This window comes from Callithrix jacchus, chromosome 16 (genome assembly GCF_049354715.1).
Source record: "Callithrix jacchus isolate 240 chromosome 16, calJac240_pri, whole genome shotgun sequence".
Classification (NCBI taxonomy): Eukaryota; Metazoa; Chordata; class Mammalia; order Primates; family Cebidae; genus Callithrix; species Callithrix jacchus.
The window spans coordinates 40,578,150-40,594,185 of NC_133517.1; the positions used below are offsets into that span (position 1 = coordinate 40,578,150).

Consider the following 16,036-nt stretch of genomic DNA (forward strand, 5'->3'; position numbering starts at 1 on the left):
CATATTGGGCAACTTAATTCTTCCAATTATTTATTTCCAAAAAAGACCCATTAGTGCCAAGATTCACTCTACTTTTGAAGGCAGAAGATAATTAAAATGACAATTTTTTTTCTTGCATACTTATATTCTCCGGTATATTTCTGAGCTTTCAACAGTGTTCTGGTGACTTATCCTTGTACCCAAACCCTGAAAGACTCCTGGAAAGATGGAGCAGAAACAAGTCAGAGAGCCTGAAAACAGCGCTCTCACGGCCTCACTTCTCTGGGCGCAGGTGCGGAAGGTCCACTAAGTCCCACCCAATAGGGGTATTTCCCGCCCCCAAGCCCGTGGACCGGAAGCCATGGGGGCAGTGGAGGGCTGGGCTGGAGACTGGCGGACGCGGTTCTCTCCGGATGGGCTGAGGCTTCTTTAGACCCGCCCGCCTCCGTAGCTGACCGAAGTAGTGCAGGGTCAGCCTGCGAGTTGCAGAACATGGCGCTGGCCGCTCGACTGTGGCGTTTTCTGCCTTTACGACGTGGAGCCGCCCCGGGGTCTCGGGTACCTGCTGGGACTTCGGGCAGCCGCGGGCATTGCGGCCCCTGTCGGTTCAGCGGCTTTGAGGTACCCCAGCTGCCCTGGCTCCCGCTTCCCACCTCCTACCCAGTGGGTTCCGGCTCCCCCTTCTTCAGGCGTGGCGGCCCCGCTCTTCCTACCGGAATGTGAACTGAACTGAGGAAGGAATTCCGGGCCACTATGCCTGGAGCGCTCAGACAGGTCCCTCCCTTCCCTTTTGCAGACTTCCGCTATCCTAAACTGGGGCTGTCAGGGAAGGAGTGGGGTTTGCACCCACGCGCCCCAGGAGCCGCGTCCTACCTGTCCTTCCTGTGCGAAACGTAGAACGGGACGAGAAAGAACCCTGACCGCTGTGAACTTATTCTCTGTAGGCGATGACAGATAGGGCCACAGCGCTTGAGGTTGCCCCTCTTTCAGACTTTTCAAAGTGTGAGATGTGATTTCAAAAATTCTACGACTGAGTAGCAGAGATTTCATACTATTTAGGTTTTTGTTAAAAAATAATTATTTCAGAGTTGCCTGTTTTATCTGCATAAAGTCAATGAAGGATGTCCGCATTAGTGCATATATTTCACGTGAACTAGTTGTTTCATTATTTTAAGCTCTAAAATACATTTTTAACTGCTCAGTTAAAATTGTTCAGAATTATTATGGGACTGATGGTGGGGAGGGGTGGTTAAATGTTAGGCATATTTCCTTTCCTTGGAAGTTTATAACCAAATGGGAAGATGTTAGATAATATAGGGAGAGAGATGGGAGGAATTCTAAGTATGAAACTAGCCTTAAGTTTTCAAATTAGAACAATGATGGTTTGAAGTCCCATTGTAGGCCCGGCTCCTTGGCTCACGCCTATAATCCCAGGACTTTGGGAAGCCCAGGCGAGTGAAACCAGCCTGGGCAACACAACGAGACCCTGTCTCTACAAAAAAATTTAAAAGTTAGCCATGCACATTTTTAATATGTAGTAATTACTATATTTGATAATCTTGTCTGTAAGATTCATTTTATTTTGTGTTGGTTTCTCATACTTTACTTCATACAATTTGCAATATCCATGCATTTGCAAATAAGTTGTAGCTCTGCCTTTTCCAGCAGGAATGTGATTTTTTAGATGAGCTACCACTCCAGGTGGTATCTTTTTCTTAATAAGATATGCTTTGAAGGCTGGGCACGGTGGCTCACGCCTATAATCCCAGCACTTTGGGAGGCCGAGGCGGGTGGATCACGAGGTCAAGAGATCAAGACCATCCTGGTCAACGAGGTGAAACCCCGTCTCTACTAAAAATACAAAAATCAGCTGGGCATGGTTGTGCGCGCTTGTGTTCCCAGCTACTCGGGAGGCTCAGGCAGGAGAATTGCTTGAACCCAGAAGGTAGAGGTTGCGGTGAGCCGAGATCGTGCCATTGCACTCCAGTCTGGGTAATAGTGAAACTCCGTCTCAAAAAGAAAAAAAAAAAAAAAGATATGCTTTGAGACAGTTTTACTAAATAATTTGATAAAGTAAAATTTTTAAACTTCCAGTATTATGATTGATTGCTTTCAGGTGGAAGAAAATTAATGTAATTTTTGCTTGGGGTAGCAGTGCCTTCAAATTTTCAGTTTGTAACTCTGACCATTATTGTTTCCATAGGTAATGGGAAACCCAGGAACTTTCAAAAGAAGCCTTTTACTCTCAGCTTTGTCTTATCTGGGTTTTGAAACTTACCAGGTTATCTCTCAGGCTGCTGTGGTTCATGCCACAGCCAAAGGTAAGCAAAAATGAAACATATGAAACACTTTGAGTTGTTATTTTGTTAATAGCTTGGATATTTTTATATAATGAAACTAATATTGTTATGGTCTAGATTATTTTCTGCCTTTCTCTGCTTCTTAGTCTGATACCTCATTTATATATGTATTTTTTCTAGAAATTAGAAAAGCTGCCTTAGCTGCCTCAGTGATGCTTTATTAACATTTTATATTTTTGTAGAACCCCTAAGCTAAAAATTAAGAATATTCTTTTGAATTTTTAAATGGTTGAGGTTGAAGAGTTGTAGGGGGTTAAAAAAAAGAACATGCTGCAGAGACCATGTGTGGCTCAAAAAGCCTAAACTGTTTTACTCTCTGGATCTTTACAGAAAAAGTTAGCTTTATAATGATGAATGAAACCAGTGTCAGGGTGTTATATTCTTCTTGATATGGTTAACAAAAGGCCATAGTACTTTAAGGTAGATATGTTTTATAAAACAATGCTGCTGGGTAAGTAAGGTTGAAAGTGAAAAAAAAATCAAATTTCTTATTGGCATAATATAGATAAGTAAACATATATTAAGACTTGGCTGGTTGTGGTGGTTCATGCCTGTAAACCCAATGCTTTGGGAGGCTGAGGTGGGAGGATCGCTTGGGCCAAGGAGTTTAAGACCAGCCTAGGCAACAAAGTGAGACCCCATCTCTACAAAAAATCAAAAAATTGGCTGGGTGTAGTGGTGCACACTTGTCTAAGCCACACAGGAGGCTGAGGCAGGAGGATCACTTAAGTACAGGAGGTCAAGGCTGCAGTAAGCCATGATCTCACCACTGCACTCCAGCCTGAGCAACAGAGCAAGACCCTGTGTCAAAAAAATGATAATAAATAATAATAATAATACAATTTTAAAAAAGACTTGCCAGTTAAAAAAGATTAGTTAAACCAATTGTGAGCCAAACTTTCAGTATATTAGAGCAATATTACTTGAAGGAATTAATGGGTTAAGCTTTTTTGGTTTTTACAATTCTCACTTTTTAATTATAAAGGAGAAGGTGATTGGGGAAAAAGTAAAGATTTGATTTTGAATAGGTGGTTTGTCAAACTTCTGGTAGAAGAATTAGAGAATGTGATCTAAAGGTTGCTAGTTATCTATTGATTTCATTTATCTATGATTATCTTTTCCTTAAAATAGCAGATAATTGAGAAACCCTGCACTTTTCTCTTTTTTTTTTTTAATGTATTACATTTATGAAGAAGGACAAAGCATAGGACTTTGTTTTGTTGTTGACTGAATGACATATTTCAGCAAATACTTAAAATCATATTTTTAAAGCAACCTAAACTTTAATTCTCACAGCAACCTTATAAAATAGGGCAAGTCTTCCTATCTTATCACATTATAATAATTTTTGAAAAGAAGCTCACAGAGTTAAACTTCTTGAAAATCAAAATGTTAGAGTGGAGATTAGAACTATTTTTTTTTGAGAAAGGGTCTCACTCTGATGCTTAGACCACTCTGCAGTGGCGTAATCACAACTCACTGCAGCTTTGACCTCTCTGGGCCCACGTGATTCTTCCACCTCAGCCTTGTGAGTAGCTAGGACTACAGATGCACACTACCACGCACACCTAATTTTTGTATTTTTTGTAGAATCATGTTGCCTGGGCTGGTCTCGAACTCCTGGGCTCAAGCAGTCCACCTGCCTCAACCTCCCAAAGTGCTGAGATTACAGGCATGAGCCATGACACCAAGGTCCTTATCTCTGTTTCCCTTTGAATCTATCACATTTAGTTTCAGTGTGTTTTGGCACCATTATAGAAATGATTGCAAAGATGTAGTGCTTTCTGAAGTAATAAAATACAGAACTTTGAAAGGCAAAACCAGAATTACTTTTGGCTTTATCATAGCCCATTTTTTTCCATTTTGTTTTTTTTTTCCTAACTTTTATTTCAGATTCAGAGGGTACATGTGCAGTTTGGTTACATGGGTAAATTATGTGTTGCTGGAATTTGGTGTACAAATGATTTTGTCACTTGGGTAGTGAGCATTGTACCCAATACCTAGTTTTTTGACAGTTGCCCTCCTCCAGCCCTCCCCGTTATAGTAGGCCCCAATGTCTATTGTTCTCATCTTTGTGTCCATGTGTACTCGATGTTTAGCTCCACTTTACAAATGAGAACATGCAATATTTGGTTTTCTCTTCCCATATTAATTTGCTTGGGATAATGACCTGCAGCTGCATTCATGTTGCGGCAATTGATATGATTTGGGGTTTTTTTTAAATGGCTTTATAGTATTCTGTGGTGTGTATATAACACATTTTCTTTATCTGGTTCACCACTGATGGGTATCTCAGTTGATTCCATGTGTTTGCTAATGTGAACAGTATAGTGAGGAACTTAAGGATGTGTGTGTCCTTTTGGTAGAACAATTTATATTTCTTTGGGTATATTCTCAGTAGTGGATTGATGGATCAAATGGTAGTTCTGTTTTAACTTTTTGACAAATCTCCAAACTGCTTTCCACAGTGGCTGAACTCATTTATATTCTCACCAGCAGTGTGTAAGTATTCCCTTTTCTCCACAATCTCATCAGTGTCTTTTTTTTTTTTTGACATTTTAAGAATAGCCATTCCAACTGGTATGAGATGGCATCTCATTGTGGTTTTGATTTGCATTTCTGTGATGATTGGTGATGTGGAACATTTTTTCATGTTTGTTGGCTACTGCTTGTATGTCTTTTTTTGAGACATTGTTCATGGCTTTTGCCCATTTTTTAATGGGATTACATTTTGCTTGTTCAGTTGTTTAAGTTCCCTATAGATTCTGGATATTAGACCTTTATCAGATGCATAGTTTGCAAATGTTTTCTTTCATTCAGTAGGCTGTCTGTTTAAGCAACCTGTTGGTAGTTTCTTTTGCTGTATAGAAGCTCTTCAATTAGGTCCCACTTACCTATTTTTGTTTTTGTTACAATTGCTTTTGGAGACTTTGCCATGAAATCTTTGCCAAGGCCTATGTCCAGATTGGTGTTTCCTAGCTTTTTTTCTAAGTGTTTTTTTTTAATAGTTGTAGGTTTTATATTTAAGTCTTTAATCCATTTTGAGTTGTTATATATGGTGAAAGTAAGGGTCTGGTTTCCATCTTCTGCATATGGCTAGGCAGTTAGCACCATTTATTGAATAGGGAGTCCTTTCTCCACTGCTTGTTGTGGTCAGCTTTATTGAAGATCACATAGTTGTAGATGTGCAGCTTTATTTCTGAGTTCTCTAACCTGTTCCATTGGGCTCTGTCGGTTTTTGTGTCAGTATCATGCTGTTTTGGTTACTGTAGCCTTGTTTGAAGTCAGGTAGTGTGATGCCTACAGCTTTGTTCTTTATGCTTAGGATTGCCTTGGCTATTTGGGCTCATTTTGGTTCCATACAAATTTTAGAATAGTTTTTGTAATTCTGTGAAAGATGATGTTGGTAGTTTGACAGAAATAGCAAATAGGAATCTGTAAATTGCTTTAGGCAGTAAGACCATTTTATCAATATTTATTCTTCCTGTCCATGAGCATGGAATGTTTTTCCATTTGTGTCATCTCTGATATCTTTTTCATTGTGGTGAAAGATCTAACTGTATTCCTAAATATTTTACTCTTTTTGTGGCTGTTATGAATGAGGTTGCATTTTTTATTTGGCTCTCAGTTTGGGCATTATTGGTGTATTTGGGCACCTGAGTTAATGACCTGATTTTTGTACATTGATTTTGTATCCTGAAAGTTTACTGAAGCCGTTTGTTAGTTCTAAGAGCTTTTGAGCAAAGACTATGGGGTATTCTTGGTAAAGAATCGTCATCTAAAGAGAGAAATTTGAGTTCCTTTCTATTTGGATGCCTTTCATTTCCTTCTCTTGACTAATTGTTTTGGCTAGGATTTTCAGTACTTTATTTAAAAGGAGAGGTAAGAGGGGGCATCCTTGTCTTTTTCCATTTTTCAAGGATACTTCCAGCTTTTGCACATTGAGTATGATATTGGCTGTGGGTTAACCAGAGATGGCTCTTATTATTTTGAGGTGTGTTCCTTCGCTGCTTAGTTTTGCTGAGGTTTTTTAACGTAAAGCAATGTTGAATTTTATCGAAAGCCTTTTCTGTGTCTTTTCACATGATCATGTGGTTTTTGTTTTCAGTTTTGTTTATGTGATGAATCTCATTTATTGATCTGCATGTTCAACCAGCCTTGCATCTAAGGAATAAAGCCTACTTGATTGTGGTGTATTATCTTTTCAATGTGCTGCTGGACTCGGTTTGCTAATACTGTTTTTTTTTTTATTTTTTTATTTTTTATTGGATTTTAGGTTTTGGGGTACATGAGCAGAGCATACAAGACAGTTGCGTAGGAACACACATGGCAGTGTGCTTTTCTTTCCTTCTCCCCTTCACCCACATTTGGCATTTCTCCCCAGGCTATCCCTCCCCACCTCCCCCTCCCACTGGCCCTCCCCTTTTCCCCCCAATAGACCCCAGTGTTTCGTACTCCCCTTTCTGTGTCCATGTGTTCTCATTTTTCATCACCCGCCTATGTGTGAGAATATGCGGTGTTTCATTTTCTGTTCTTGTGTCAGTTTGCTGAGGATGACGTTCTCCAGATTCATCCATGTCCCTACAAACGACACACACTCATCATTTCTGATTGCTGCATAATATTCCATGGTGTATATGTGCCACATTTTTCCAATCCAGTCTATTATCAATGGGCATTTGGGTTGATTCCAGGTCTTTGCTATTGTAAACAGTGCTGCAATGAACATTCGTGTACATGTGTCCTTATAGTAGAACGATTTATAGTCTTTTGGATATATACCCAGTAATGGGATTGCTGGGTCAAATGGAATTTCTATTTCTAAGGCCTTGAGGAATCGCCACACTGTCTTCCACAATGGTTGAACTAATTTACACTCCCACCAACAGTGTAAAAGTGTTCCTTTTTCTCCACATCCTCTCCAGCATCTGTTGTCTCCAGATTTTTTAATGATCGCCATTCTAACTGGCGTGAGATGGTATCTTAATGTGGTTTTGATTTGCATCTCTCTGATGACCAGTGACGATGAGCATTTTTTCATATGATTGTTGGCCTCATATATGTCTTCTTTCGTAAAGTGTCTGTTCATATCCTTTGCCCACTTTTGAAAGGGCTTGTTTGTTTTTTTCCTGTAAATCCGTTTGAGTTCTTTGTAAATTCTGGATATCAGCCCTTTGTCAGATGGGTAAACTGCAAAAATTTTTTCCCAATCTGTTGGTTGCCGATCCACTCTAGTGACTGTTTCTTTTGCCGTGCAGAAGCTGTGGAGTTTCATTAGGTCCCATTTGTCTATTTTGGCTTTTGTTGCCAATGCTTTTGGTGTTTTGTTCATGAAGTCCTTGCCTACTCCTATGTCCTGGATAGTTTTGCCTAGATTTCCTTCTAGGGTTTTTATGGTGCCAGGTCTTATGTTTAAGTCTTTAATCCATCTGGAGTTAATTTTAGTGTAAGGTGTCAGGAAGGGGTCCAGTTTCTGCTTTCTGCACATGGCTAGCCAGTTTTCCCAACACCATTTGTTAAATAGGGAATCCTTTCCCCCTTGCTTGTTTTTGTCAGGTTTATCAAAGATTGTATAGTTGTAGATATGTTGTGTTGCCTCCGGTGCCTCTGTTTTGTTCCATTGGTCTGTATCTCTGTTTTGGTACCAGTACCATGCTGTTTTGATTACTGTAGCCTTGTAGTAAAGTTTGAAATCCGGTAGTGTGATGCCCCCTGCTGTGTTCTTTTTGCTTAGAATTGACTTGGCTATGCGGGCTCTCTTTTGGTTCCATATGAAGTTCATGGTGGTTTTTTCCAGTTCTGTGAAGAAAGTCAATGGTAGCTTGATGGGTATAGCGTTGATTCTGTAAATTACTTTGGGCAGTATAGCCATTTTCACGATGTTAATTCTTCCTAACCATGAACATGGAATGTTTCTCCATCTGTTTGTGTCCTCTCTGATTTCGTTGAGCAGTGGTTTGTAGTTCTCCTTGAAGAGGTCCCTTACGTTCCTTGTGAGTTGTATTCCAAGGTATTTTATTCTTTTTGTAGCAATTGTGAATGGCAGTTCATTCTTGATTTGGCTTTCTTTAAGTCTGTTATTGGTGTAGACGAATGTTTGTGTTTTTTGCACTTTGATTTTATATCCTGAGACTTTGCTGAAGTTGCTTATCAGTTTCAGGAGTTTTGGGGCTGAGGTGATGGGGTCTTCTAGGTATACTATCATGTCGTCTGCAAATAGAGACAATTTGGCTTCCTCCTTTCCTATTTGAATACCCTTTATTTCTTTTTCTTGCCTGATTGCTCTGGCTAGAACTTCCAGAACTATATTGAATAGGAGTGGTGAAAGAGGGCATCCTTGTCTAGTGCCAGATTTCAAAGGGAATGCTTCCAGTTTTTGCCCATTCAGTATGATATTGGCTGTTGGTTTGTCATAAATAGCTTTTATTACTTTGAGATACGTTCCATCGATACCGAGTTTATTGAGGGTTTTTAGCATAAAGGGCTGTTGAATTTTGTCAAATGCCTTCTCTGCGTCAATTGAGATAATCATGTGGTTTTTGTTTTTGGTTCTGTTTATGTGGTGAATTACGTTGATAGACTTGCGTATGTTGAACCAGCCTTGCATCCCCGGGATGAATCCTACTTGATCATGGTGAATAAGTTTTTTGATTTGCTGTTGCATTCAGCTTGCCAATATTTTATTGAAGATTTTTGCATCTATGTTCATCATGGATATTGGCCTGAAGTTTTCTTTTCTTGTTGGGTCTCTGCCGGGTTTTGGTATCAGAATGATGTTGGTCTCATAAAATGATTTGGGAAGTATTCCCTCTTTTTGGATTGTTTGAAATAGTTTTAGAAGGAATGGTACCAGCTCCGCTTTGTGTGTCTGGTAGAATTCGGCTGTGAACCCGTCTGGACCTGGGCTTTTTTTGTGTGGTAGGCTCTTAATTCCTGCCTCGACTTCTGACCTTGTTATTGGTCTATTCATAGTTTCAGTTTCCTCCTGGTTTAGGCTTGGGAGGATGCAGGAGTCCAGGAATTTATCCATTTCTTCCAGGTTTACTAGTTTATGTGCATAGAGTTGCTTGTAATATTCTCTGATGATGGTTTGAATTTCTGTGGAATCTGTGGTGATTTCCCCTTTATCATTTTTTATTGCATCTATTTGGTTGTTCTCTCTTTTATTTTTAATCAATCTGGCTAGTGGTGTGTCTATTTTGTTGATCTTTTCAAAAAAGCAGCTCTTGGATTTATTGATTTTTTGAAGGTTTTTTCGTGTCTCAATCTCCTTCAGTTCAGCTCTGATCTTAGTTATTTCTTGTCTTCTGCTGGGTTTTGAGTTTTTTGGATCTTGCTCCTCTAGCTCTTTCAATTTTGATGATAGGGTGTCAATTTTGGATCTCTCCATTCTCCTCATATGGGCACTTATTGCTATATACTTTCCTCTAGAGACTGCTTTAAATGTTCTCATTGGTTTTGAAGAACTTCTTTATTTCTGCCTTCATTTCATTGTTTACCCAGTCAACATTCAAGAGCCAGTTGTTCAGTTTCCATGAAGCTGTGCCGTTCTGGGTTCGTTTCTGTATTCTGAGTTCTAACTTGATTGCACTATGGTCTGAGAGGCTGTTTGTTATGATTTCAGTTGTTTTGCATTTGTTGAGCAGTGCTTTACTTCCAATTATGTGGTCAATTTTTGAGTAGGTGTGATGTGGTGCTGAGAAGAATGTATATTCTGTGGATTTGGGGTGGAGAGTTCTGTAAATGTCTATCAGGTTTGCTTGCTCCAGGTCTGAGTTCAAGCCCTGGATATCCTTGTTGATTTTCTGTCTGGTTGATCTGTCTAATATTGACAGTGGAGTGTTAACGTCTCCCACTATTATTGTGTGGGAGTCTAAGTCTCTTTGTAAGTCATTAAGAACTTGCCTTATGTATCTGGGTGCTTCTGCATTGGGTCCATATATGTTTAGGATCGTTAGCTCTTCTTGTTGTATCGATCCTTTTACCATTATGTAATGGCCTTCTTTGTCTCTTTTGATCTTTGTTGCTTTAAAGTCTATTTTATCAGAGATGAGAATTGCAACTCCTGCTTTTTTTTGCTGTCCATTTGCTTGGTAAATCTTCCTCCATCCCTTTATTTTGAGCCTTTGTGTATCCTTGCATGTGAGATGGGTTTCCTGGATACAGCACACTGATGGGTTTTGGATTTTTATCCAATTTGCCAGTCTGTGTCTTTTGATTGGTGCATTTAGTCCATTTACATTTAGGGTTAATATTGTTATGTGTGAATTTGATACTGCCATTTTGATGCTAAGTGGCTGTTTTGCCTGTTAGTTGTAGATTCTTCATTATGTTGATGCTCTTTAGCATTTAGTGTGATTTTGGAATGGCTGGTACTGGTTGTTCCTTTCTATGTGTAGTGCCTCTTTTAGGAGCTCTTGTAAAGCAGGCCTGGTGGTGACAAAATCTCTGAGTACTTGCTTGTTGGCAAAGGATTTTATTTTTCCTTCACTTCTGAAGCTCAGTTTGGCTGGATGTGAAATTCTGGGTTGAAAGTTCTTTTCTTTAAGAATGTTGAATATTGGCCCCCACTCTCTTCTGGCTTGTAGTGTTTCTGCCGAGAGATCTGCTGTGAGTCTGATGGGCTTCCCTTTGTGGGTAACTCAACCTTTCTCTCTGGCTGCCCTTAGTATTTTCTCCTTTATTTCAACCTTGTTGAAATAAAGCAACCCTTGGGGTTGCTCTTCTTGTGGAATATCTTTGTGGTGTTCTCTGTATTTCCTGCATTTGAGTGTTGGCCTGTCTTGCTAGGTGGGGGAAGTTTTCCTGGATGATGTCCTGAAGAGTATTTTCCAGCTTGGATTCATTCTCTTCGTCCCCTTCTGGTACACCTATCAAATGTAGGTTAGGTCTTTTCACATAGTCCCACATTTCTTGGAGACTTTGTTCATTCCTTTTTGCGCTTTTTTCTCTAATCTTGGTTTCTCGTTTAATTTCATTGAGTTGGACTTCGACTTCAGATATTCTTTCTTCTGCTTGGTCAATTCGGCTATTTAAACCTGTGCATGCTTCGTGAAGTTCTCGTATTGTGTTTTTCAGCTCCTTTAATTCATTCATATTCCTCTCTAAGTTATCCATTCTTGTTATCATTTCCTCATATCTTTTTTTAAGTTCCTTAGTTTCTTTGCATTGATTTAATACATGTTCTTTTAGCTCACAAAAGTTTCTCATTATCCACCTTCTGAAGTCTAATTCTGTCATTTCGTCACAGTCATTCTCCGTCCAGCTTTGCTCCCTTGCTGGTGAGGAGTTTTGGTCCTTTCTAGGAGGCGAGGTGTTCTGGTTTTGGGTGTTTTCCTCCTTTTTTCGCTGGTTTCTTCCCATCTTTGTGGGTTTATCCGCTTGTCGTCTGTGTAGTTGCTGACTTTTCGATTGGGTCTCTGAGTGGACACCCAGATTGTTGATGATGAAGTATTTCTGTTACTTGGTTTTCCTTCTACCAGCCTAGCCCCTTCGCTGTACGACTGCTGAGGTCCGCTCCAGACCCTGCTTGTCTGGGGTGCACCTCTAGCAGCTGTGGCACAGCGAGGGATGCTACCTGTTTCTTTTTCTGCTATCTTTGTCCCAGGATGATGCCTGTCAAATGTCAGTCTTTTGGATATAGAGGGGTCAGGGAGCTGCTTGAGGAGACAGTCTGTTCTTTTTAGGAGCTCAATTTCTGAGCTGTGAGCTCTGTTGTTCATTCAGGGCTGTTAGGCTGCTATGTTTGATTCTGCTGCAACAGAGCTCATTAAAAAAACCCTTTTTTTCTCAAATGCTCTGTGTTGGGGGGTTCGGGCTTTATTTTTCGATGTCCTTTGAGGTGTCCTGCCCAGCTAGGAGGCAGACTAGCCACTGTTTGCCTGCCGAGTCTCCGCCCTGCTGTTGTGTGATTCGCCCTGTTCCTACAGGCTCTGCTGTGGTCTCTGCCACAGCCCTGCTGCGGAGTCTCTTTGTTGTAGCGTGTTGCCTCGGCAACGGCAGGCTGCGTCAGCAGTGGGCGTGTATCTCAGTAGGGACGGGTTGCCTCGGCAACGGGAGGCTGCTTCTGCAGTGGGTGTGTATCTCAGTAGGGACGGGTTGCCTCGGCAACGGCTGGCTGCATCAGCAGTGGGCGTGTATCTCAGTTGGGGCGGGTTGCCTCGGTAGTGGTGGACGCCCCTCCCCCACAGAGCGTCTCGGACAGTCTGCTCGGGATAGTTTGAAATCATGGTTTTGTTCGTCCCGCTGGGTACCCCGATCACTCTGTCCCTGCAATCCCCTACTGTCCACGTCTCGTTCAGTCTCAAGGCCAGCTCTCTCAAGTCTCAGGTTGCCGGTTCAACAGGGCACCCGGACAAGCACGCCCTGTGGGGATTGCTGGGTAGGGCCGGCCACCGCCGCCCCGGCTGCCGGCTTCGCCAGGCAGACTTACTGCCTGGCGTCCCGTGTCTTTTTTATACTTGGGAGTTTCCCTGTTCTGTGGGCAACAAAGATCAGTCTGGAAATGCAGCTCGGACTCACCTCTTTGCGGATTCAACGAGAGCTCCAATCCTGGGTTGTTCTCACAGCGCCATCTTGAGTCCTCCCTCCGCTAATACTTTTTAAAGGATTTTTGTGTCTATATTCTTTTTTCTTTTTCTTTTTTTTTTTTTTTTTGTGACGAGTCTCATTATGTCACCCATGCTAGAGTGCAGTGGCTCAATCTCAGCTCACTGCAACCTCTGCGTCCCAGGCTCAAGTGATCCTCCCACCTCCACCTCCTGAGTGACTGGGGCTACAGGTGCATGCCACTATACATGAGTAATTTTGTTTTATTTTTCGAGATGGAGTCTCACTCTTGTTTCCCAGGCTGGAGTGCAATGGCGTGATCTTGGCTCACCGCAACCTCTGTCTTCTGGGTTCAACTGATGCTCCTCTCTCAGCCTCCCAAATAGCTGGGGTTAGAGGCATGTGCCACCACTCCTGGGTAATTATTTTTAGTAAAGACGGGGTTTCTCCATGTTGGTCAGTCTGGTCTTGAACTCCTGACCTCAGGTGATCTGCCTGCCTCAGCCTCCCAAAGTGCTGGGATTACAGGTGTGAGCTACCATACCCAGCCAATCCTGGGTAATTTTTTGAATTTTTTTTGTAGAGTTGGGGTTTCTCCATGTTGCCCAGGCTGGTTTTCAACTCCTGAGCTCAAGCAATCTGTCCACTTTGGCTTCCTAAAGTGCTGGGATTATAGACATGAGCCACTGTGGCCTGCCCATCTGCCCTCACCTGAGTTAATGACCTGAAGTTTTCCTTTTCCAGTGTGTCTCTGACAAGTTTTGGTATCAGAATGATGCTAGCCTCATAGAATGAGTAGGCAGGAGTCCTTTCTTTTGAATTTTTTGGAATAATTTCCATAGGATTGGTACCAGCCCTTATTTGTATATTAGGTAGACTTTGGCCATGACTCCATATAATCCAGGGCTTTTTCTGGTTGGTAGGTTTTTTTAACTAATGATTCAATTTTGGAACTTGTTACTGGACTATTACAGGGATTTCAATTTCTTCCTGATCAGTCTTGGGATGTTTCTAGGAATTTATCCATTTCTTCTGTGTTTTCTAGTTTGTACGCATAGAGGTGTTTGTAACAGTCTCTGAGGGTTTTTTCGTTTACTTTTTTTTTTTTTTTTCTGAGATGGAGTTTTGCTCTTCTTGCTTAGGCTGGAATACAATGGCATGATCTTGGCTCACTGCAGTCTCTGCCTCCTGGTTCAAGCGATTCTCCTGCCCTAGCCTCCTGAATAGCTGGGATTATAGGCACCACCACGCCTGACTAACTTTTTGTATTTCTAGTAGAGACAGGGTTTCTCCATGTTGGTCAGGTGGGTCTCGAACTCCCGACCCCAGGTCATCTGCCTGCCTTGGCCTCCCAAAGTGCTGGGATTACAGGCATGAGCCCCTCGTCCAGCCTGGTTTTTATATTTGTGTGGGGTTGGTGTTAATATTCCCTTTTTCAATTCTGATTATGTTTATCTGGATCTTCTCTCTTTTGTCTCTTAATTAATCCAGCTAGCAGTCTATAAATTTTGTTTATTCTTTTGAAGAATCAGGTTTAGATTTTGTTGATCTTTTGTATGGGCTTTCACATCTCAATTTTGTTTGGCTCAGCTCTTAATTTTGTTATTTTCTTCTGCCAGCCTTGGATTTGGTTTGCTCTTGTTTCTCTGCTTCCTCTAGATATTATTTTAGCTTGTCAGTTTGAGATCTTTCTAACTTTTTGATATAGCCATTTAGTGCCATAAACTTTCCTCTTAGCACTGCTTTAGGTGTGTCTCAAGAGATTCTGGTATGGTAAATCTTTTTTATTACTTTCAAATAAGTTTTTGATTTCTGCTTTAATTTCATTATTTACCCAGAAGTCATTCAGGAACAAATTGTTTAACTTCCATGTAATCGTACAATTTTCAGAGATCTTCTTGGTATTGATTTCTGTTTTTGTTGAGCTGTGGTCCAAGAGAGTGCTTGGTACGATTTCATTTTTTTAATTTTTAATTTTGTTGAAAATTGCTTTATGGCCAACCATGTAGTCAAGCTTAGAGTATGTCCCATGTGCAGGTGAGAAGAATGTATATTATGTTGTTCCTGGGCAGGGTATCTTGTAGATGTCTGTTAATGTCCATTTGGTTATGTGTCAGTTAAGATCCTGAATATTTTTGTTAGTTTTCTGCCTTAATGATCTGTGTAATACTGTCAATGGAGTGTTAAAGTCTCTCAGTATTATGGCGTAGTTATCTAAGTCTCTTTGTAGGTCTCTAAGAACTTGTTTTATGAATCTGTGTGCTCCAATGATAATTGCATATATAGTTTGGATAGTTGTCTTCTTGTTTAATTGAACCGTTTATCATTGTGTAATGTCTTTCTTTGTCCTTTTTTATCATTGATGATTTAATGTCTGTTTTCTCTAAAATAAAAATAGCAGCCCCTGTTATTTTTTGTTTTCCATTTGCTTAATGTTTCTCCATTCCTTTTCTTTGAGCCTATGGGATGAGCACAGGCATCATCATTGCATGTGAGATGGGTCTCTTGAAAAAACAGCATGCAATGGGTTATGCATCTTTATCCAACTTGCCACTATATGTCATTTAAGTGGGGCATTTAGTCTGTATATGTTCAAGGTCAATATTGATATGTGAGAATTTAATCCTGTCATCATGTGGGTAGCTACTTGTTATGTGCACTTGATTGTATACTTGCTTTACAGTGTCATTGGGCTATGAACTTAAGTGTGTTTTTGTGGTGGCAAGTACTGGTTTTTCATTTCCATGTTTAGCACTCCGTTAAGAAACTCTTGTAAGGCAGGTCTGATGGTAAGAAATTCCCTTAGCATTTACTTGTCTGAAAAGGATTTAATTTCTCCTTTGCTTATAAAACTTAGTTTACCTAGATATGAAATTCTTGGTTGGATTTTTTTTTTTTTCAAGGATGTTGAATATAGTTCCCTAGTCTCTTCTGGCATACAAGGTTTCTGCTAAAATGTCCACTGTTAACCTGATGGGCTTCCCTTTGTAGGTGACCTGCTCCTTCTCTCTAGCTGTCTTTATGAGTTTTTCTTTCATGTGGACATTGGATAATCTCATGACTATGTGTCTTGAGAATGGTTGTTTTGTATACTAGTTTGTAGGGGTTGTCTGCATTTCCTAAGTTTGCATGTCGTGTGTGTGCATGCT

At 40.7% G+C, this 16,036-nt stretch overlaps 1 protein-coding gene across 4 annotated transcripts in view; it reads left to right on the forward strand.

The window, feature by feature from the left end:
• The first annotated feature begins 348 nt into the window (after positions 1–348).
• RMDN1 (regulator of microtubule dynamics 1) overlaps positions 349–16,036 on the forward strand; it is a 38,712-nt gene continuing 23,024 nt past the window's right edge. For 2 of the 4 annotated variants that reach the window (XM_002759045.7, XM_008982858.4), the window contains exons 1-2: positions 349–600; positions 2,183–2,300. In XM_002759045.7, coding sequence (XP_002759091.1) covers positions 472–600; positions 2,183–2,300 — 247 coding nt within the window. In that variant the 5' untranslated portion in view covers positions 349–471. Of the gene's footprint in view, positions 601–771; positions 982–2,182; positions 2,301–16,036 lie in introns of those variants that run through there. The other 2 variants (XM_035277010.3, XM_035277009.3) reach the window with 2 other exon arrangements.